Below are 21,634 nucleotides of genomic sequence, written 5' to 3'. Positions count from 1 at the left end.
CTGCAGCCTTCAAGCCACGATGGCCCCTCAATCTCAGCACACTTACCTTATCAAGGTGTAGTTTAGATCAATCTTCTAAGCTGGAGGTTGTCAACCTTGCAGGTGAGCGCACGCACATTATTGATGGTTGCCTCAACGCCCTTCATTCCCGATTTATCCATTTGGCCCCCAGAGCGGCTCCCGAAGTGTGCATATCGTCGGCCCTCAAATATGGACTCGATCGAGCATTTCCGCATATCTTGCATAGCGGCCCTCGCGATGAAAGATTCAGCGTTTCTATCTCCTTAGTATCTTTGACAGCATTGCTAGGTCCTGACATCGAAGACTTCCAAGGCTGCCAATATGTGGTCTTTCGCCTTCTTCTTTGGTCTTGTTCAGTGGTCAATTCTCTGTCTTGCTGTACCGCATTCCTTTTCCGATTATCTCCAGAGGCGCCAGGATGCGATATCGTCTGACTTACCATGTCTGAATGTTATGTCTGCAGCAGCGCAAGGTGCGCTACTATACCTTAATTTGCGCAAATAGCAGCTAATATCTTGCAGGCGTTTACATTTTCGCGGCGTCTGAGGTCTTTGAGTGCATCAGCAAAGTGCCTTTTCACGCTGCTGTTGCCTCTCGCTTCATTGACTACTACAACGATACATTACAATTCCAAAGCACATTGGCGTTTCTGAAGAGTCCTCCGGACGGATACCAGCAGCCGCCGGTCGATGTCGAACAAGAACTCAAGGAAATCCGGGCCAACATCAGCTCAGGCGCATACAAGAGCCAGTACGCATTTGAAGCGCAAGTACAGCTGCTTATTAGTCGCATCCACGATAACCACGTTACACTTGATGCGGGCATTCTAGCGGCTTTCAGATTCGCTAGCCCCTACACAATTGTGTCGATCTCTTCAGACGGCTTGGAAGAACCAAAGGTGTATCTGAAGGAGGACTTACTCTCAGCTTCTGAGGAAGGTTACACACCTTCCCCCGTTGTGAAGATCAATAACATCGATGCCATCGACTACTTGACTTCCCTGGTTGCACCCAACTCGGATGGGTACCTCGAGCCACACGCTGACTGGAACTCAGTTGTGACCAGTCCTGCCCAGGACATACAAGGGTACTTGAGCGTGTTCCAACGCCTTCCACTTTACCCTGGAGATGAGCTCAGCTTCACCTTTGAGAATGAAACCTCTCTAGATACGATATGGCTGGCTATGTACGCAGAGACTGCACTTACAGGCCCTTTGACTACCCCAGGAGACTTTTATAACTACTTCGTTCTGGGTCTCGTGCCCGCTGGTTTCGACCCGGATAACTCTACTTCGCCTCCATGGTGGCCGGCAGAATATGATGTACCCGTCGAAGACAATGAAGATGCGCCAGCGGCTGAGCCGGGCTTCAACTGCTCTAGTTCTACAGAACTGATAGTCAACTGGTGCAGTGCTACGAATGGTCAGGTTCGAGCATATCCCAGCGACCCAGTAGTTGTGCAGAATGACTTCTCGATCGCCGGTGCTGGTGCTATGTCAGGATATATTTTCGACGACGTGTCTACCGGCATTCTCAGTATACCAAGCTTTTATCAGGATGGCCTCAGCGTAAAATACTTCTTCAACGCCATCGACGAATTTATTGGAAATGCGACGGTACGGGACACTAAGCGTGTGGTTATCGACCTTCAGCGAAACAGCGGTGGCTTGGTCTTGCTCGCAATGACAACGTTCCAGCAATTCTTTCCTACTCTCCCACCATACACAGGCAGTCGCATCAGAAGCCATAGATTTGCAGACATACTTGGCACGGCATACACTGAATGGTGGCAGTCTTTGGACCCCGACTCTTTCGAGTCCCAAGACTCTGCGGCATCAGAATGGGTCGCTGTTAATCGTATCAACGCCGCGACAGGACGGAACTTCGCAACATGGTCAGAATATTTCGGACCCGTCCAAGATCGCAGCGATGGATTTTCTCAGAAGGTGTGCCGACCAACTTTGCTGTATTCTGTGCTTGCGAACAACAGTCACAGCAACTCTACAACCTGAGCGACAGAGTCTTTGACTACGACATGTTTGGATGGACTTACCAGCCGTGGGTGAATTCGAGCTATGATGAGGACCAGCCAAGCTGGGCTCCTGACGAAATCGTCCTGGTAAGGAACATTCAACAGCCTGTGACTCATGTGACTAACTCTTTCGCCAGCTTACGGATGGCTTGTGCTCTTCTGCTTGCGCACTATTTGTCGAACTCATGACAGAAGTGGCAGGCGTACGAACTATAACAGTGGGCGGACGTCCAAACCGCGGGCCGATGCAGACGGCGAGTGGTAACCGCGGAGCAGTCGTTTATACGTCGAATCGTCTTGACTTCGATATCGACAACCTAAAAGATCTCGTCAACAATACGGCCGCCTTTGACCGTCTGCCTTCACGCGACGACACTGGCATGTTCACGAACTACGCTTCCATCAATATTCGCGATCAAATGCGGCCCTACGACTTGACGCCATTACAGTTCCGCTACGAAGCATCTGATTGTAGACTGTACTTCACAACGAGGAACGCCTTCAATATGACTCAGTTATGGAGAGATGCCGCTGCAGCCACTTGGGATAACACGACGCTCTGTGTACCTGACTCCACAAACTACTCTAAAAGAACCCAGAAAGAACGCAAAATCCCACCTAAGCCTAGTGGTGATGTGCCTTTGCCGTTCGAAGTTACAGGTGGGCAGTTGGAGGACCCTCTGGACCTTTCGCTCAACACAAGCGTGGGTCTTGTGGATGCCAGAAGACCCCCCAACTTCAACAAGTACGATCGCTGTACAGACAACAATGGATGTTCGGCTGGCTTAGTCTGTGCATCAAAGGCAACATCGTGCAGTAAAGTAGGCGACGGTGTGACGCTGAAGCTCTGTCTTGAAGGATGCAACAATCTGCAAGGCCCCAATTCTGGTTGCAAGCCACTTAACTCAAGACTAGCACAGTCAGTCTCACAGCAGCCGGTTAACAAAAGGGAGGCCAAGCCACAAAGAATCCCAGTCACTCCTAAGCCTGCTCCGGCTTCTGGGGCAAAGCCTCCTTCGTCTTTGCCACAGGGTTTTAAGCTTCCCCCAAAGACATCCTCGAAGTCTATAGGTGGGAGTGTGTACAACGGGTATATTGAACCTGGTATCATAAAAACCTCGCAGTACTTTAGGAATACCGGATGTGCGGTGTAGTGTATGTCACCGACCAGGAAACGAGTTTTCGCATAGCATCCCTTTCACCGTCACATATCAAATAATTTTAGACTGTAATATAGGACTCATGATACTTCGGGATGGGTACTTTACTTTCAGCCCAGTGCTATGATTGATATTTCCAGTTGCTAGCTGTTCAAAGCTTCATGATTCATCGATGTCCACGTCCACGATCAATTCTCTCCATTTTATAGAAAAAGCAAGTCGGCCTTCTGCTCTCAGAATATGTTACACAGTATGATATTCCGTCCATTCTTCCCATCGCCACTACGATGGCTAAATCGCAGGGCATTAGCGTGCAACAACGAAAAGGAGATTCGAACATTCTTTGCTGCAGACTATAACTCCCTACAGCAGCGCGTGCCAAGGCTCTTAGACTCAGGCACCCTAGTTTGCCTGTATGAAGGCTTGGCTCATAGGGCGTATCCCGACTTCGCCCCAGAGACAATCTCACCAATACAAAATGAAAAATCTGCACTTGGTCTTGAAGGCGCTCTATATTTATTCCTTTGAACTGACCTTCGCTTGTAAACGTTGTCCAGCGAGCTAAATCCAGCATGGCGCGCATCTTAGACCTACCAGCTGAGATTGTCGCAGCCATTACCAGCCTATGTCCGTTGTCCGAAGTCAGGAGCTTATGCGAAACATGTCATCTCATGAATGAGATATGTGTACACATGCTACTATCCTACTTTAAGTCAGTACTAATCACAGATTAGAAGAATGCAAGATTGTGCATTGGAGTAAGACAAAGGCGTACGAGGCGGCACAGTGCACAACAGAAGTGTGGCCAAAAAAATACGGACAAGCAAGTCAAGAACAGCTAGTGAAAGAGGTGATGAAGTGTGCGATACTATCCTCTCAAGAGGGATGTCCTCGTGATTTGACAAACTTGACATGATTGGTTAGTACGCGGCGTTTATAGAACGGGATTAAAGTCTTTGATTTCAATAATCATGCTCGCGAGAGCGTTCCGCAATTGTGTACTGCGTGTAGCTCTTGAGTCGGCACTGGTGTGTGCCTGTCCCTCCGTGGCCGCCTGTCGTCCTATCATTGTGGTATATCCGCCCAACGCCTTGAGCCGCGCTCCGCCAACTCCATTCGCCTCAGTGCGTGCATGCGCCATTTCTCATATCCTTTAATTCTGCCTGAACTTTGCCGGTATGTTCTTCTCCACAATTCCTTTCGCCTCGGCTCTCTCCCACTCCTCCTGTCTTGCCTCTTTCTCCTCGTGCATCTTAAAATGCGCAATATCCTCGGGATGTGTCAGGTCCTCCTCTTTTACATCGTCACCTGAGTGGTATTTCTCCCAGTGGTGAATCTCGTACTCGTATTCGTCATCTCCATGGTGTCCAGGTCCCATGCCAAAGTCCGGTAACTTGATATTCTCACTGTCCTTCTGCAAGAACTCAGATAATGTGATCGCGCCATCTTTGTCAATGTCGAACATGTCAAGCACAGCCTTGACGACCATGTCTTTCTTCGTTTGTGAAATGTGTGAGGTGGACGGGTCTTCGAGACCATAGGTGCGTTTTATGTCGACAGAGGTCCAGATGCCGGTGCTATCGTAATCGTGCATGTTGAAGAATGTCGTAGCATCGAAACCGGAAATATGATGTTCCTCTGTATGCAACGTTTAGTTTCATGCGACATGTTTGGAAACGAGTGGAGTTTACCAGCCATGTGCCGTGTGGGCCAGTCTGCATCTGGCGCAACTACAACTTGAGAATGCTCACCACCATGCGCCATTGCTTTGTGTGCGCATGACAGTAGCAAGAGCGCACTGAGCGGTGCTTGTATTAATCGGTTCATACTTGCGAGACTTTGAGTAGGCGCTGGGCAATGTTGTCGTTGCCGTTGATAGTAATGTTGACTTCCAGGGGCAGCGTCGGCGAATCGTTGTTGAGCGCCGACCGATGACGTTGTTTTTCAGGGTCTTCGCATGTGACCACGCATCACTTTCGTTCCTCCATCATCACTGTCGCGAAGATGAACGTGCTGATACTTCTCGGTCTATTATTCTTTGTTCCTCTCCTTTTCTGGCTCGTCTTCTTGGCACTCTCGTCCTGCATGGGTGATCGATTTCGTGCCCGCGTTGCAGGTATACCTGTTACGTTCAATCCCCGACACGCTACATTTGGTCGCCAGTATACGCGTGGCTTTGGCTCCGGAGCTGGTAGCGCTGGATGGGAGCAGATTGAGATGGAAGACATGCTTGGTGAGGATAGCGAGGACGAAGATTGACGGGTGAAAAGAGAAGACCCGATGGATTGGGGAGGTGCGGTTTATCCACACGTCTTTTCGATGAGGTTCAACAGGCCTTAATCGACGTATACAAAACCAGATCGTCTAAAACTCGAGATCTGCCTTCTTCGGCATCGCGCTTCCACCCGCCGCCTCTCTGACAGCCTGTTCCTGCGCTTCGGTATCGCCCTCCAGCGGCGGTAAGCTGAACTTGGCAACCACAAACTTCCGCCGACTCAACGTAAACGCCATGTCCTCGCCCAAGTCGTCCGCCCCACCGCCTCCACCCTTCTCATGGAAGACGGGTAGTTTGTGCACGGCGAACATTCCCTGTGGCCGCTCCTCGTCCTTAGTTGTGCCAGCCGACTGCGCTAATGCTTGTGCATGCGAGTATGGGAAAGGAGACAGCTCAAATACACCATCTGATAGTATTTCCATCCAACGAACGATACCTGCGGAGCGTGGAAATAGTGTCAACGGAAGAGTGAGGATTGCGGTCAGTCGTGTGGAGTATTGCCGCAGCAGCGCTCGTAGACCGTGCAGGAATTGCAATATGGAGCTCGGGTGTGCGGATGAGGATGGGTATAGTGCTGGGGAAAGTAGAGAGGGCATGACGAGGCGGTGGATGGTTTCTACTGGTGATGACGCCAATTGTTGCTGAAGCTTGTACAGTATCGACGGAAAGACTGACGTGGAGCTGGGGGCTGGTGGCGGTATAGGCATGTAGTTGATCGCTGTTCCCACAGGCAGCGTGAGGCGCTTCGCAAGGTCGAAAGTATGGCAAAATACCAGCTCTTCTGTCGCGCCATCGCTCTGCACTGCCGTTCTGCTTGGGCCTACCACATACATCGTCAGAAACTTCCAGAAGCAAATTGTATTCGCAGAGGATATATACAAGCACGCACCTCTACTACTCTCAAACTGTCCCAGACCCTCATACCTCCATGCAATCTTCATCTTCTCGGCCCTCTCCTTGCTTTCTTTCCTCCTATCTCCACGATCCTCTGTTATACCAGGTAGTTCCCTACCCCACATCTCGCCCATACCCACCACGTGCACTTTGTGTCCTTGCACCACACCCTCCGCAGCATAGAAGCGCAGTAGAGCACCAGCGTAATCTGTCGTTCCACTCTCTTCTATGAGAATAGAATTGCCGAGCGGTAAGCCAGCGTGGCCTGCTAATATACTGTCGAGAGAGGGTGTGCCTGTGGATGTGGTGGGGCGGCCATCGATGGGAGAGGGACGGACGCCAGGGATAGTAGCAGCTGGTGAGGTGCTTGTTGGGCTTGAAGGAACATCAGTCGCGTCAGAACCTGCTGGGGCGCGTGCAAGCGCCACGTTGCGCTTTCTAAAGGCCATTTTATGTTTGTCGTGGTGGTGAGTCGCGATGTTGGAGAAATTATGGCGAGCTTATCGATAAGGGTCCCTAGAGACGTCATCTTTTTGTGCCCCTCGAACTGCACTGTTTTACTTGCATTATCAAAACCCATCACCACCAATTTTGTGTATGCTCACCCATAGCAACTCTGTTCCGTGTGAGAAATACCATACACATGTTGGTTTCCACCTCATGAACACACCGAATATGCTAAACCGTAATTCTGCCACTACAACCGACTGCATTGACAGCCAATATAACTTCAATCAGAATGGCGAAAGAACAGCGTCTCAATATCGAGAATGTAATCATGTCGTGTCTGCTAAGGGGCTAGGGAAGATAAACCAATGTGTCTTAGTTCTTGAGCTACGTCACCATGTAGGACTACCATCTTCGAAGACCTCCCTATATACCCATGCTATAATCTATGAGCAATCGTTGCCCGGTATCAACGAGCACTTGGTCTGACGCGAGAAGTCCCAAGCCTTGAAGTTCGCCGCAATCTCACCGCTCAAGCCATCGATCGCCGCATCGACATTCGCGCGGTGAAAATTGCTACAGCAATCCCACTTCATGGCGCCGTCGTACGTATCCTTGAGATCGATGTGCATGAAGTTGGGCTTGCCGTCGTAGGGGGGGAAGTTCACCTGACGTGGCTGTTAGAGAAGCTTGCAGATCAAGGGAACAGCAAATGAGACTCACGCGGATCGGGTTGCCGACGTTGCAACCCTTCTTGCCATCGACGTCAAAGCAGTTACTCGTAGGTCCATCCGTCGGCTCAGGCTTGGTTAGAGCCTCGAGAGTGCCGGCAACAGCGCCGATGAGCAGGTTGCGCTTGGGACCGTTCTGCCACTCGCCTTGAATGGCCTTGATGCAGGTGAAGCCTGTACAAAAGTTATTATCACACCTTCGTCATCGCAGGACGAAGAACTTACCACCCCAGCTACCCTTGGGATAGCTCTGGCGCAGAGACTGAGTAGCCCAGCACATGTTTCCCCGCTTAGAGTCGCAGCGGTTCTCAGCCAAGTTGTTGGGGCACTCCTTGTCAAGTAGCCGCCAGATTATATCGTACAGCTCAGAGCCGATGGTCGTTCCAACGGCAATGAATTTCTGGCCGCCGATCCAGGTCTGCACGGTGCTGTAGTCGCGCCACACCTCTGAAGGATCCGGTGGCGCCTTCCCGTCGGTAAGGATGTATGCTACATGGTCAAAGTCAGTCAGGGAATGTTTAAAAAATTCAAGAGCATAGGCGACTCACGGTCGGTAGTGTTGAGAGGAACATCTCGAGTGAGGAGAGCGTTACCCTCATGGACAGGGACCACGCTCGCAAGAACCGTGGCGGCGAGGAACAGGCCGACAAGGAATCGGAAGAAGATGTTCATGATTGTGGTGTTGGTAGATTACTCGAGTGGTTGAGGTGTCGAGCGCAAAGATGGTTGGGGGTTGTGAGTGTGGAAGAGAGCGAATTGGAGGGAACTGGTGGTAGATTATATATCCAAAGGAGGAGCGCCAACGGAGCAAATACCATAGGTATGCTCAAAGCGCCAGGCTGGGGGAGAGTGTAAATAATCAAGTCCGTCATCGGTAAAGGGAACGCAATCGGCACGTTCAGGCGGGTCATCGCTACGATTGAGGCCGTTGTCGGGAGGTGAAAGCCATTTCACGGTCAAGTGTCTCCCGATGTGTGAAAGATTGGACGAGCGGTGGCCTAGTTTCAAAGCGTATCACAGTGAAATGATCCAGAACAGGTCGGGTTTGCTTAACGAAGGAACCAACATATCTCTTGACACAAGTTCAAACACCGAGCTTGCGGACCATAGCGTAGCTTGCACGTGTCACGGTTGCACGTCTTGACCACGGCTCAACAGACAACATATAAGCTGAAATTCCGTGGCGTATCATTTGATTAGACTGGAGATGCGTCGGGTTTCTGGTCGCTGATTCAGCCCTCGAGATGTCAAGTGTCGAGGATCATCTTGCCTTATGTTTCAATGCCATTGTGTTATCTGCTATTACCCTACAAGGAGTACATGAGAAATCATTTGCGTATGAAATGATCAGAATATTGTCACTGAAACGTTGTACATATAAACAGCAGATGGTCGATGCCGATGACCATCGAAGTCCGCATGGTTACCGCTAGCGATATCCTACTTGTTAGCAAAGAGAACAATATGTGGCCTTGCCTACTATTCGTAGTCTCATTGCGATATAAGATACAGAGTAATCGAACCGCTTTTGACGGTATACAACTTTGTTTAAGCAGACAATGAATCAGTGTTAGAGCCTTAGCAGGAAGCGATTGGCTACTATCGTGTGCTTGAATTATCATTCAGTGATGTGCTATGTCAATATACATATATCCTGACCAAAACGGCAGGCCATCCGTGGATTCTCATATTACTTTCCAACATACTATGATTCTGCCGAGCGTGGCGAATCGAGACGGGTCCCTTTTCCAATACTCGATTCTGAATGTGGTTAGTGCTGGACGCCTCGTTTAAGCCTGGACCGTCAAGGCTCCAGTGACTCTCGCGAACCCTCGTATAAGTGATCAGCTCGTCCCGGAAGTGCCTGATCTCTGTTTCTGATATCAGATCACATTGAAGTACAGCCCATAGTATTTAGGAAGGACGAAGTCAAGAACACCACGGCGCCTCACGCTCTGGCATCCAGGAGCGAACCCCCTGTAAACACGTCGGACGCAGTAAAGCAACAGAAGGAACTGGGATAATTGGGACGATCGCCTACGTTTCGGCGACAGCGAAGATCATACGGTGGTTTTGTACACACACACACACATTGCGCTCGCTCCAAAATCGTTTGGGCTCCGGCACCACACGACTCACCATCTCAACTCCACGGAACCATTCCCTGTCACCATGCCGTCTCTATTCTCCAAGCTCACCGGAGGATCCTCCAAATCCAAATCCAAATCCAAAAACCCATACTCAAACCCCCATCACCCCAGCCACGCGCCCCTCCCAAAACAACCAACACCATCATCTCAGCCACTCCCCACTGCATCTCCCCGCGGCTCCCACGACTACTTAGCAGAAGCGCGTGAACTCGCGAACCGCGATCCCGTGACTGGCCAACGGTTACCTCAGCCAAATATGCCTCGCCCAGCTCAGCAGGCGAGTCCAAGTGCGGACACGAGTGCATATCAGAACCGCGCAAGCCAAACACAGCAAACGACGGGATCGAGATATGATTTGTTTTCGATTCAGGAGCGAGAGAGGCTGGAGAGGGAAGAGGCGATTCGGATAGCGAGGGGAAGGGCGGAGTTTTATGCGCCAGAGAGGAGGGTAGAGGAGTTTTATTCGGAGCCCGTGAGGTATTGAGTGATGTAATGGCGGTATGCGGCCGCGTCAATTTTTAGCGTTTTGAGGTCGGGTTGTTGTCGCGGTGCTACGCTATTACCTTTTCGCACCTAATTTGTTGAGCGTAGTGAATGACAGTAATGGAAAGTGCTAGCCAGTCCAACACGTGACGCACTTCTCTCACCTTCCAATCCACTCTACACCACCCACCTCCATCCTCGCACTCTCCGACAACACACATCTCGCAATCCTTCTGAACCACGACTTTACGAACAACTCCAAGACACAATGGGTTCCATGTTTCTCACCCACCTGCCTTCCGCTTGGCATGTCGACCAAGCCATCCTCGCCGAAGAAACCCACCTCGTCGTGATCCGCTTCGGCTCCGACGCCAATCCAGAGTGTATGACCATGGTAAATCTCTCTCTTACCTTCACCGCCTCCTACCCTTCTCCTTCTCCTTCCCCTTCCCCAACGCCTCCCACCCACCCACTCACTAACCAACCCAGGACGAACACCTCTTCAAAACCGCACCCTTGGTCAAAAACTTCGCCGTAATCTACACGGTCGACAACACACAGATCCCGGACTTCAACGCCATGTACGAACTCTACGACGCGTGCACGGTCATGTTTTTCTGGCGCAACAAGCACATCCAGGTCGACTTTGGCACGGGGAATAACAACAAGATCAACTTTGCGCTGGGCGATAAGCAGGAGCTGGTGGATATCCTAGAGGTCGCGTATAAGGCGGCGAGTAAGGGGAAGGGTGCTGGCGGTTAGTCCGCGGGATTATTCGACGAAGTGGAATTATTAAGGTGGGAGTGAGGGAGAGGGGGTGGTGGACATGGAAAGGGACTCGAATGATATCGGGAAAACAACGTTTAAAGGTGGAATGACCACTGAAATGCTTCAAAAACTCTTTCTACCTATGTAGGCGAGAAAATCTAGATGCTTGAAACCCAACGTGCGGGTATTTTTTTTTGTAAAACGCCATCAAACACCACGCCATGCAGAACACATGCTGTTTTTCCCGCAGCCCATAAATCAAAGATAGAAAGAAAGAGAGGTCAACGAATCAACGCCAGAAGCATATGCAAGGGCCTACACAGACTGTCAGTCAGCCTTGTTAATGCTTGGAGCCAAACAAATGCAACTTCTTCTTTTTCTTGTCCTTGTCCTTTTCATCCTTGTGCTTTCCACTGCTGTCTTTATGCTTGCCGCTACTTGACGTTGGTGCAGGGGCTGGAGCTGGTGCTGGCGCGTTGAGGTTGATCGCGCCCATCTGCGCCGTTGGTGGTTTTGGGCCAGCTACTCTCGGGCCCTGTGGTAGACCCGAGGGCATGGGCTTGGTGCCTGCCGGTGGCGGTGCGGGTTTGGGAGGCTCCGGCTTCTCGAACAGATGCTTCGGAGCTTGTGGTTGTGGGCCGTCGAGTGGGAGATGCAGTTGACGGCGGTTGGCGCTCAGGTCACCAACTTGGCGGAGAAATAGCTGCGGCTTGACCATGTGTGAAGTGACGAGGAACACGTCTCGCGAAGTCTTGGCTGAGACGTCGTAGCAGGCGCGGGCTTCGGAGTATGTTGCGCCACCGGCCATAAACACAATGACGCGCTGGCGTGGCTCGACGTTTGCTAAGCGGGATTTCGCCCATGTCGGCTTTGCGGAGCGGAGAGATGCTGCGGGAGTGTTATCTTGCATGGCTGTCATGTCATCTGGCGACATCTTGATAAACGGAAATATGTCTTGTGGAAGCGTGCCACGGACGTGCTCTTCCAGCATGTCTTGTACGGCGGGGTTGAATCGAGAAAGGCTGTAGTCGTCTTCTTGCAGAGGTGGTGCCGCCTTGGGAGGGAAGAGTGGCGCGGGTGGATCCCTTTTCTCTTTCAATCGTCGCGATGCTCGTGCGCCGATGAGGTCTAGGTTGGCGACAACGGCACCGTCCGTTGGCGGAAGTTGTGAGTGTAACAAGAGCTTTTCCAGATCAGACGGTAGGATTCCATCTTTATACAAAGTGTACATGGCAATCAGACGGAGTCGGTCAGAAGCTGTGATACCCTCTTGGTCCAAAGCTCGCACGACCTGGTCAGCCATATTTTTTGCTTTGCGATAGTCTTCATCCAGACCAGTAGCCAAACACTATGCTGGTTAGCAGACGAGGCGAAACTTGAGTGAAACTACATACCTGTTCGATGGTAGCCAAATCTGGTAGCCTATGGCTCTGAAAAATCTCCATACATTTTTGCGCCATAGTGAGATGCAGTGAATAGGCTTGTTTCATCTCCTGAAATTGCGGCATTCCAGCGAGCATGTCCTTGATCTGGTTAATTCCAGCCATACCCGTGGCTTCTTCTGGATTAGTGAATTGAGGATTGTCCTTGATGAACTTGTTGAAGTCGCCAATGATCTTCTCGAGGGTATCCTTCATGTGGCGATGGCGGTTCTCGACCCATATTTTGTCCTTGTCGGTAATCTCCATATCTTTCTCTTCGGCATCTTCCTCTCCTTCGTTGATCATGGTTTTGAATGTGATTTTGTCGGCATCGTTGATGGGTAGCAGATCGAAAGCCATGGCTTGGTAGGTGAACTCGTGTACAAAGGGCGCCACAAGGTCCATGGAGCGGTCAGTGATGTAAAGTGCCCCACGAGGCCGGTTAGACTGTGGGGGAAAGTCCTGGTTAAACTGTGCATACATGTCGAGTTTATCTTGCACGAAGCGCGCGAGGTGTGAGCAGAGCACACTAGCCTCGTGTGTTGGGTTGCGTGGCCGGTAATATCGAATGATAGGATATTCGCCAAGCGCGACGCAGATTCCTGTAATCTGAGCATGTCAGGATCTGCGCGAATGCCGTGCGGGTAGTTTGCATACCTTCTCTGCCATTTCCTCCATATGCCGGACGACTAGATTGTTGCACTCTGGGTGGTATAGTATGGGAAAGCTCCAGGGGTCCTTGAAGGTTACAAGATGTGACTCTTGGGGGTGGTAGTCGAGATGCACGGTCCTGAAGCTCCTGATTTGTTCCCGTGCCATCTGCGAGCGGTCGATTCGTTCCTTCAGCGGTGGTGGGAGCACTGCCATATTCTTAGTCCTGTCTGCGTCGCATCACTCCTCATTCTCTTACATGTTGTCCATATGAGGAAGAAGCCCCGGTACCGTCTCTGCTCGAACTCTGCCATGATGCAATCGACAATATGCGGCTTAGGCGAGAGTATGTATATGGCGTCCATGTCCCGTTGTGTGGTTCTCCGTTCTTCGAGGCGCTCAATGTCTGGAGGCATTAGGGGGGCACCTGTCGTCTGGGACGAGGCAGCGTACTTGTGATGTTGAGATCGAGGATGTCATCTTCCTTGACCACATTGTCTATGAGCTTCTTGCTGTCTTCGTCGACTATGAGGATCTTCCACTGTTGGGGGGTTAGCGATTGGCATGCGCAGAGTCCAAGTGTGCGTACGTCGCCGCGAACGGTAGTGCGGATGGTGTTGAGAATGACTGCAGAGTGTCAGTTCTTGCCACGTGACGCGCCCGGGTACATGAAGCATACGGTCCCGCTGGATGTCTATCATGGAAGTTCCGTAGTTGGCCATGTTGGCGGGGTACGGCAGCCAATGCCGCGTGCAGAGGCAAGAGCAGTGTTATGTGGGTTCGAGTCGCGGAGAGGACGCCTTTGTGGTGGCGCGAAGACGAGAGAAGAGAGTGGTGAGCGGAGGCGTGCGGGCGCAGGGTGTATGGAGCTCGTGGCAGCTGGACGTCGTGTTACAAGATGCGACCATGGATGCTGCGGGCGGCGCTCGGGAGTTCCGAAGTGCATAGCTTAGGTAGCTTAGCTTAGCCCAACTTTTACATGTGGCAGACATGACATAGTCCATTGCAAACTCCCGTGCATTCTCCTCTGTCTGTTAGACACTGCAGACACTGCTCGCTTTGCACCAAAAGTACCCCTAAAAGTGCCCATAGAATCTCCCCGCAACGGGTATGCCCATCCTTCCGGCGCGACGCAATTCGGTGTGCCTTTTTTGCGCATTCGCCGCCCGCTCACGACCGCAACCTACACGTCTCGGCCCACGCATACAGTCGGCAAACAGATCCGGTGCCGTGAGCCAAAAGCGCATAGGTGGAGGATTTGATGCTGGGGCAAGAGCCGGCCGGACTGGCCATCACAATCCACTAGCCACCCGCAGTCCTTCAAGGGCACGGCATGGCGATGAGCTCTTCCATGCCGTCCGCGGCGCACTAGAAAAGCTCCAGAATGAGTTGATCAAGCCAGAATTCCTCGAGAGCCTGCATCTCAGCAGAGAGGACTTTGACAAGGAATGGCTCGCATTCGAACGGTCCATCACTGCGTGGTGGAAGGAAAACACTCGAGAGCTCCTGAACCTGGCAAATGAAGCAGCACGAGGAAAGAAAACACTGGATGCACGTTTGAGCTATCTCTTCTATGCCCAAGCCTGCGGTGGACGCTTCACCAAGGCCGAGCGGGAGAACCAGAAAGAGGTGGCAGACCTGCGACACCCTGCGGAATGGTACCCGTCCACGCGACAGGTTCAACGCACGGTACATATGCATGTTGGGCCGACCAACTCTGGAAAGACGTATCATGCACTCAAACGGCTGGAGCAAGCCTCCTCGGGTATCTACCTAGGGCCGCTCCGTCTACTTGCACACGAAGTATACACGCGCCTGAACGCCAAGGGCAAGTCGTGTGCTCTGATTACTGGCGAGGAACAGCGTATACCCGAGGGCGACGCGCCTCTGATGTACAGTTGCACAGTTGAAATGGCGCCCCTGAACTCGAGGTTCGACGTCGCTGTTATAGATGAGATACAGATGATCAGCCACAAGGAGCGTGGATGGGCATGGACCCAGGCTTTCCTAGGGCTGCCAGCCAAGGAAATCCATCTGTGCGGAGAGGCACGCACAGTGCCACTCATGCGCGAGCTTTGCGCTCTCGTTGGGGACAAGGTACACGTCCACGAGTACGAGCGTCTCACGCCACTTCAGGTCGAGCCAAGGAGTATGGGTGGCAAACTTGACAATCTGCAGAAAGGTGACTGCATAGTCGCTTTCACTGTTGTCGGTATCCACGCCCTCCGGAAAGATATCGAAAGGAGAACGGGCAAGAAATGTGCCATTGTCTATGGTAGCTTGCCGCCGGAAACGCGAGCCCAACAAGCGCGACTGTTCAACGATCCGGACAACGACTACGACTTCCTCGTCGCCAGTGATGCTATTGGCATGGGTCTCAATTTGGCCATCAGGCGAGTGATTTTCGAGTCGACTGTGAAAAGCAATGGTGTCAACTACGTGCCGCTCGAGATCTCTGAGATCAAGCAGATAGCTGGCCGCGCCGGCAGGTACAAGACTGCCCACCAAGCAGTCAATGTCGATACCCAAAAGTCGATAGCCGACGCAGCTGTCGACCCTGCTATTGGTCTTGACGATAAACCGCAACCTAAGGAACCAGAAACCAAGACTATTGGGTGGGTAACAACACTGGACGAGGTTGATCATGCTCACCTCAAGGCTGGAATGAGGCGCGAGCCCGACCCCATCACGACAGCTGGACTATTTCCACCCTCTTTGATTGTAGAGCGTTTTGCAAACTACTTTCCTCCGGGAACCCCTTTCAGCTACATCATGTTGCGCTTACATGAGATTTCCGAAATACATCCGCGCTTCCACCTCTGCGGCTTGAAAGATCAACTGGCCATTGCTGACACCATACACCTAGTCAAGAATCTCAGCATTCAAGACCGTATTCAGATTTGTGCCGCACCCATCAACATGCGCAATGCACCCGAAAGGGCTTTCCTTCGCTCGCTTGCCGAATGTATCGCCGACAACAAATCAGGAAGTCTTCTTGACATACCCACGCTGCCTCTAGCGGTCATGGACGCGGAGCCATCAGGGAAGAGATTGTACCTTGTTGAGCTCGAAAACTTACACAAAATGCTGGTGGCCTATCTTTGGCTAAGCTACCGCTTTCCTCAGGTCTTCGTCACCAGGTCACTTGCCAACTATACAAAAAAGCTGGTTGAAGACCAGATTGAGAAGACTTTGGTCCAATTCTCCACCACTCCGCAGGCCAGAGAGGCAAGAGAGAGGCGGAGAGTACAAGCAATGAAGGAACTAAATGAGCAAAGCGAAGGGGACGAGGCGGATCATGGTTCGGAGGGTCAGACACCTCCGCCACCCGGTAAATTCGTCGAAGGTAAATGGGTCGTTGACTATCCAAATGAGCACCCAGAGGAACGCGCGACGAGCAGCGAAGTTCTAAACTCACCAAGGACGAGTGAAACTCCCCGTACGAGCATGTAATGTATGATATCTCATGTAAATTACAATAGACTTCAAAGTCATAGCACATCAGTCATGACTGGCTCACCTCACTCACGTTTCAACCTACTCCGGAACCCAAGTCACAAATCCTTCACGAACTTCCACCAATCCACTCCGCACCCCCATTCGCCGCGACGACACTGCCCGTAACCCACCTCGCCTTCTCACTAACCAAGAACCCCACCACATCCGCCACATCCTCCGCAAACCCCATCCTCCCACCCTCCACAACCTTAACCTTCGGCACCCGCTGCTCCTTCAACGCCTGCACCGCCTCCCTCGGAAACTGCCTCAGCCCAGGCGTATCCGTCAACCCCACACTCACCGCATTCACCGTGGTCCCCGGAAACGTCAACGGCAACTCGACCGCCCACCCCCTCACCAGCGCCTCCAACCCCGCCTTGGTCGCATTGAACAACGCACTCCCCGCATTTGGATCGCGCACGCGATCGCTCGAAAGCGCAACCACACGCGCATTTACATTCAGCAATTTCTGCCGCACCAGATTCTCCACCAGCACAATCGGCCAGTGCAAATTCCCCATCAGGCTATGCTCGATATCCGCTTCACTAGCCTGTCCGAGTCTCGGGCGCGTGTTGAAGGCCGCGGAGAGGACGAGGATGTCGAGTTTGGGCGGCAGGGCGGCCAGGATGGGCCTGATGGAGGCGAGGGTCGTTATGTCTGCTACGATGCCGGTGAGGGTGGGGCGCGGGAGATTAGAGGTGGTGTAGAGGGTGGAAATGGTGGTGGAGAGGACGTCGAAGTGGTGTGCGGATTCGGGCGAGGTATAGGTGCCGATGATGGAGCAGCCGCGGGTGGCGAGGTCGAGGGCGATGGCGCGGCCGATGCCTTTGGAGGCACCGCTGGGGAGGAGTTAGAGTGTGTGAGAGAGGGTGGTGTTGGGGTGGGAGAAGATGTTTAGAAGGACGGGGGAGGATAGTTGATAATTGTAATTGTGGTAGCGTGAATTGATTTATGTACGTGTATGCTTTTGTTTTGGAAAGAAACGAGCTGGAACATATTTGGAAACAAGATAGACAGAAAGAGAGCATCTGCACACGTTACCAGAGCTACCTTGCCCCCCAGATCTTGTTGCTGGACCTTGGGTGCAGGGGGTGAATAGTCTGCCATGTTTGCTTGATCGGTCTCATGTGAGGTAGAGCCTGTGATTTGGCAGCTGCTCAGGTCTTCTAAGTACTCTTTTGTGCTTGTAAATCTGCATAGTTGGAAGTTACATGTGGTTCACAGCTGCGTCATGCATGCTCTACGTCATCGCTGCAACACAGTACTCCATCTCTATAGGCACACCGAATGTCAAGATGGGGTGGCAAGCCGTCTCATGCAGAGTAAGCGATAACCAGCACGACCTAGAATAGGCTGTGGCTGTGGTGTTGGGATGTGAGTACATGGGCACGTGCCTATCGTCATGGAAAGGGGCTTAGTTCGGCCAGCCTTGCAGTCTGCAAGATGAGCAAATCTAACCGGCGCTTCCGCAGCGCAACCACCTTCGAAGTTCGCTCACGCCTCCCAACATCACTCACACCATATCGCAGCGCTATTCGAGCATCGCTACCATTTTTCACCTTTCACCGCACAGCTTGCCGCGATCGCCTGTCGACCACCCGCCATGATGGCGCCTTCGCACTTTCTCGAGATTCCGCGCCCGAGGGTACGTCAACAATAAGCCCGTGTTGATGGGAGCCTACATTCAGCAGCACAACAGCGACTGACATGATGCGCAGACTTTCCTACAGAAGATGTCCCTCCGCACCGGCGCCGAAATCATCACCTTCCTGCAGGTTATTAACAAGGTGTCGGGCATCTACGGACTCCTCGCCCTCATCACGGGCGCAAACATCGACGGATGGCAGCTGTCCATGTACCTGTACTCAACGATTGCCCTGATCGCCACAACATTCCTCTACCGACACATCAGACTACAGAGCCCGTTCGAGACGCTGCTGTTGGCACACCTATACGCCATCGACTCGGTCATCAACGCCCTCTACACGACCTTCTTCGGCATCGCATGGTTCTACACCCTCGCTGCACAACCCGGTGACTCTGCCATGCCGGGATCGCATGGCATCTCTGAAAACGCGGGCTGGACAAGTCCCAAGTACAACGTCTCCAAGGTCGACGTGATTGCTGAGCCAACCGAGGGCGTACAACCAGGCCAGAACGTCGTCGCAGTGGGACACGGCGCAGCGGCCGGTGCTGGACTCGGCAACGCAGTCTTCCAAAGCGGCAGCATCATGAGCATTTCACTCATCTCTGGTTTCTGGGCTCTGCGCGTCTACTTCGTCTTCGTCATGCTGGCTTTCGCGCGCCAGTGCCTGCGCCAACACATCGCCGCGAACGCTTCCTCTGCTGCTTGGTACAACTCGAACAACATGCAGACCTCCGCCAACGACCTCGCTGAGAACCCCTTTATCGAGAGCAAGGAGGAGGGCGCTGGTTGGAAGGGCAAGCTTGGCAGGGCTATGCTTAGCGGCGCGCCCAAGTACTGGCTCGGCTCTGACGAGGATGGCGAGTGGATGCGCGGCGTGGGTGGCAAGTTCAAGAAGCCCACCCAGCTGGAACAGCCTGTTGGCTTCAACGAGCGCGAGCGACGGAGACGCGCTGGTACAGGACCGCCCGTTCCCCAACTCAACCTAGGAGTCAACCCTGAACTGCCGCGGTAAAGTCGGGACATTCATGTCAATCACGAGATTTTCCAATATCAGGGACAATCTTGAGGGCTGATTCGTGCACTTTGAGCACGCTTCAAACCTTAGTCCCAGGCCGTTGAGAGTGTGCGCGCGTGCAAACGCGCTAGGCGAAAGCGCGCTGTTCCACGAACTTCACTGACGTGAGATGTCAGACTTGTTGTCACGATTAAGAGAAGGAAGCATGATTTCACAGCGAGCATACACGGCGTTGGGCATCTACTACAGTTAGCTTATTAATACTTCGCAATGAACGACACTTTCAGTGCATCAACATCAGTTGTCGTCTTCAAAACCTGCTTCAGGGTCGAGAGTGCAGCTTTGCCGAGCCCCGATGCTGCATCCGGCTTAGCAAAACACTAAAATGGGGTAATCAGGTGAATGACTGAGTGTCCCACGCGACAAAACAGGGCGTCGCAAGCTCACCGCCACCGTTTCTGACAGGGTCCTGCGCCCGAGTTTCATGCCTCGTGGCAGTTCTGGATGATACTTAGCGCGAATGTGTTGCTGTCAGATGGCAAGGGCCGCCTGGCATGGGATATTGTGTAGATAAGGGATGTGTTGACGCTCTTGATGACTTCTTTGCTGCTGACTGTCGAATTTGTTGAACTAAACGAGGCTGTGTACATGTTCATTCATCTAATCTTCTCATCGCGTCTGGTGTACATCTGAATATCCTATTCAGCGTCGGAATAGTGTCACAGTGAGCACGAAAGGCTTCCAACGATCAGCAATAGGAGAAATTATCGAACAAGAGCTAGAAATTATGGTGAACATGGGCATTTTTCATCGCTCTTCGAGCTCTAGCTCACGCTTCTCCACTACCTTCTCCAGTGCTTCGGACTCGGCCACACCAAGGACGAGCATCGACTCCACCAACGACAGTCTGGATGACACTTCGGCTGTCAAAACAACGATCCTCGAAAAACCAAAGGCTCCTTTACTCAGCCTTCCCATCGAACTTGTCCAGCATGTCACATCCTACCTAGAGGCCGAATCTTCAGCGTCGTTCTGCCTTAGCAGTCGCTACATCTACTACGCCCTCGGATCCGACTGTCTAACCCAATACATCAATTCCTCCAAGAATCGCTTCGCCAAACGCAGAACCATCGAAGCTATCGTCGAACGCGCTTTCCCCGGCCACTGGTTCTGCGCCTGGTGCGATGTCTTCCACGCCTGGTCCCCCTCCACCAGCCCTTCCAACCCCCGAGAATCCCTCAAACCAAGAGACTGCGCCGAGTTCAACAGCTACCTCTCCGCCGGATCAGAATACAACCTGCGCTTCCACCACATCCACCTCGCGCTTTCCCACGCCCTACACGGCCCGGACCATGGTATCCCCATATCTTCCCTGGCGTACACCAGATCCAACATGGCCAAAATCTACCGCACCCCCGTCCCCACCTCCCTCACCATCACACCACGCATATCCTCTTCCCACACCCTCCTCCTACACACCTCCTTCGCAATAATCCTGCCCTCCTTCTCCACCTCGCGCAAACACATCCTCGCACAGATCTGGCCCGTCTTCCCACATATCTTATCCGGCCACCGCGACTCGGAGAACGGACATTCCGGCCTGATGGCGGCAGTCGACAACGTCGTACGCCGCGGCTGGAAATACCCCTTCACGCAGAGCTGCAGCACGTGCCGCACGGACTGGAGCGTGAGCGCGCATTTCTTCGGACACGCGAGCGGCGGGCAGCTCAGGCTTGTGGTGCAGACGTGGCGCGATGTCGGGGACGGCAAGAGCCCCTTTGATCAGGGGTGGCGCAGCCATGGTGTCGGCTTACTGCGCGCGGAGGCTTCGGGGCTGGTGAGGAATTTGGACGCCCGGGCGGGGGATGTTAGGAGGGAGTTTGATCTTTGTGGGCAGGGCGGGGTGGGGGTGAAGAGGACGAGCGAGGCGAGGGAGGATAAGGGCAGGATTTATCAGGCGTTCATGGGCCAGGAGGTTAGGAGGTCGAGGGCTAGGCCGAGTGTTTGGCGGACGAGGAGTGAGAATGAGGAGGTTGCGAGGAGAGAGGAGGAGGAGAGGGTGGAGCTTGCGAGGCAGAATGTTGAGAGGTTGATTAGGGAGGATACGCAGCGGGGAAGGAGGTATTAGAGGGAGTCAGGGGTGTTTGGTTTCTGAGCATATATTATACCACTCGTAGTTCTAGAATGTTTCTTTCTTTCGGGGCATAAATAGATTTTCTCCATATTCAGCAGGTGATGCAATGATTTGTGCGCGCTGTGTTCGAATGGCGCTGTCAATCTGAGGGCAACTGTTCTCACTTCATGAATTTAAAGCTTTCCTGGTGCTTTTATATTGCTATGCAAGCTCGCATGTAACATGACAACCATTCTCCGGAATCAGGTGATATATGATCCATAGTGCACAGATTTGAAGATGCAGAGGAATGTGATGATCCGGGTGA

The 21,634-nt window shown here is 52.5% G+C and overlaps 12 protein-coding genes across 12 annotated transcripts; 7 read left to right on the top strand and 5 right to left on the bottom strand.

Moving 5' to 3' along the window:
• Positions 1–342: 342 nt before the first annotated feature.
• Positions 343–2,872, top strand: SNOG_08668 (hypothetical protein; the record flags this gene model as incomplete). Its single annotated transcript, XM_001798925.1, is given in 5 exon segments — positions 343–493; positions 543–1,966; positions 2,017–2,203; positions 2,272–2,797; positions 2,815–2,872. 5 exon segments carry the CDS (start codon positions 343–345, stop codon positions 2,870–2,872), a joined length of 2,346 nt encoding a protein of 781 aa, XP_001798977.1.
• Positions 2,873–4,365: 1,493 nt separating this feature from the next.
• On the bottom strand, positions 4,366–4,806 carry SNOG_08667 (hypothetical protein; the record flags this gene model as incomplete). The annotated part of the gene is made up of 1 exon (XM_001798924.1): positions 4,366–4,806. The coding sequence occupies one exon, from the start codon at positions 4,804–4,806 to the stop codon at positions 4,366–4,368; it is 441 nt and encodes a 146-aa protein (XP_001798976.1).
• Positions 4,807–5,216: 410 nt separating this feature from the next.
• SNOG_08666 (hypothetical protein) lies at positions 5,217–5,471 on the top strand (the record flags this gene model as incomplete). The annotated part of the gene is made up of 1 exon (XM_001798923.1): positions 5,217–5,471. The coding sequence occupies one exon, from the start codon at positions 5,217–5,219 to the stop codon at positions 5,469–5,471; it is 255 nt and encodes an 84-aa protein (XP_001798975.1).
• A 105-nt stretch (positions 5,472–5,576) lies between these two features.
• SNOG_08665 (hypothetical protein) lies at positions 5,577–6,830 on the bottom strand (the record flags this gene model as incomplete). Its single annotated transcript, XM_001798922.1, has 2 exons — positions 5,577–5,842; positions 6,377–6,830. 2 exons carry the CDS (start codon positions 6,828–6,830, stop codon positions 5,577–5,579), a joined length of 720 nt encoding a protein of 239 aa, XP_001798974.1.
• Positions 6,831–7,274: 444 nt separating this feature from the next.
• On the bottom strand, positions 7,275–8,231 carry SNOG_08664 (hypothetical protein; the record flags this gene model as incomplete). The annotated part of the gene is made up of 4 exons (XM_001798921.1): positions 7,275–7,505; positions 7,552–7,733; positions 7,785–8,048; positions 8,108–8,231. The coding sequence occupies 4 exons, from the start codon at positions 8,229–8,231 to the stop codon at positions 7,275–7,277; spliced, it is 801 nt and encodes a 266-aa protein (XP_001798973.1).
• A 1,500-nt stretch (positions 8,232–9,731) lies between these two features.
• On the top strand, positions 9,732–10,193 carry SNOG_08663 (hypothetical protein; the record flags this gene model as incomplete). The annotated part of the gene is made up of 1 exon (XM_001798920.1): positions 9,732–10,193. One exon carries the CDS (start codon positions 9,732–9,734, stop codon positions 10,191–10,193), a length of 462 nt encoding a protein of 153 aa, XP_001798972.1.
• Positions 10,194–10,460: 267 nt separating this feature from the next.
• Positions 10,461–10,954, top strand: SNOG_08662 (hypothetical protein; the record flags this gene model as incomplete). The annotated part of the gene is made up of 2 exons (XM_001798919.1): positions 10,461–10,586; positions 10,682–10,954. The coding sequence occupies 2 exons, from the start codon at positions 10,461–10,463 to the stop codon at positions 10,952–10,954; spliced, it is 399 nt and encodes a 132-aa protein (XP_001798971.1).
• A 346-nt stretch (positions 10,955–11,300) lies between these two features.
• Positions 11,301–13,754, bottom strand: SNOG_08661 (hypothetical protein; the record flags this gene model as incomplete). The annotated part of the gene is made up of 7 exons (XM_001798918.1): positions 11,301–12,297; positions 12,355–12,382; positions 12,408–12,990; positions 13,039–13,262; positions 13,292–13,438; positions 13,486–13,659; positions 13,712–13,754. The coding sequence occupies 7 exons, from the start codon at positions 13,752–13,754 to the stop codon at positions 11,301–11,303; spliced, it is 2,196 nt and encodes a 731-aa protein (XP_001798970.1).
• Positions 13,755–14,142: 388 nt separating this feature from the next.
• On the top strand, positions 14,143–17,428 carry SNOG_08660 (hypothetical protein; the record flags this gene model as incomplete). Its single annotated transcript, XM_001798917.1, has 3 exons — positions 14,143–16,437; positions 16,530–17,082; positions 17,109–17,428. 3 exons carry the CDS (start codon positions 14,143–14,145, stop codon positions 17,426–17,428), a joined length of 3,168 nt encoding a protein of 1,055 aa, XP_001798969.1.
• On the bottom strand, positions 16,598–17,637 carry SNOG_08659 (hypothetical protein; the record flags this gene model as incomplete). The annotated part of the gene is made up of 2 exons (XM_001798916.1): positions 16,598–17,369; positions 17,567–17,637. The coding sequence occupies 2 exons, from the start codon at positions 17,635–17,637 to the stop codon at positions 16,598–16,600; spliced, it is 843 nt and encodes a 280-aa protein (XP_001798968.1).
• A 499-nt stretch (positions 17,638–18,136) lies between these two features.
• On the top strand, positions 18,137–19,190 carry SNOG_08658 (hypothetical protein; the record flags this gene model as incomplete). The annotated part of the gene is made up of 2 exons (XM_001798915.1): positions 18,137–18,175; positions 18,249–19,190. The coding sequence occupies 2 exons, from the start codon at positions 18,137–18,139 to the stop codon at positions 19,188–19,190; spliced, it is 981 nt and encodes a 326-aa protein (XP_001798967.1).
• A 799-nt stretch (positions 19,191–19,989) lies between these two features.
• SNOG_08657 (hypothetical protein) lies at positions 19,990–21,321 on the top strand (the record flags this gene model as incomplete). Its single annotated transcript, XM_001798914.1, has 1 exon — positions 19,990–21,321. One exon carries the CDS (start codon positions 19,990–19,992, stop codon positions 21,319–21,321), a length of 1,332 nt encoding a protein of 443 aa, XP_001798966.1.
• Positions 21,322–21,634: the final 313 nt, after the last annotated feature.

The sequence above is a fragment of the Parastagonospora nodorum genome (genome assembly GCF_000146915.1).
Source record: "Parastagonospora nodorum SN15 chromosome Unknown scaffold_13, whole genome shotgun sequence".
NCBI lineage: Eukaryota > Fungi > Ascomycota > Dothideomycetes > Pleosporales > Phaeosphaeriaceae > Parastagonospora > Parastagonospora nodorum.
This window is presented reverse-complemented; position numbering and strand designations above follow the sequence as displayed.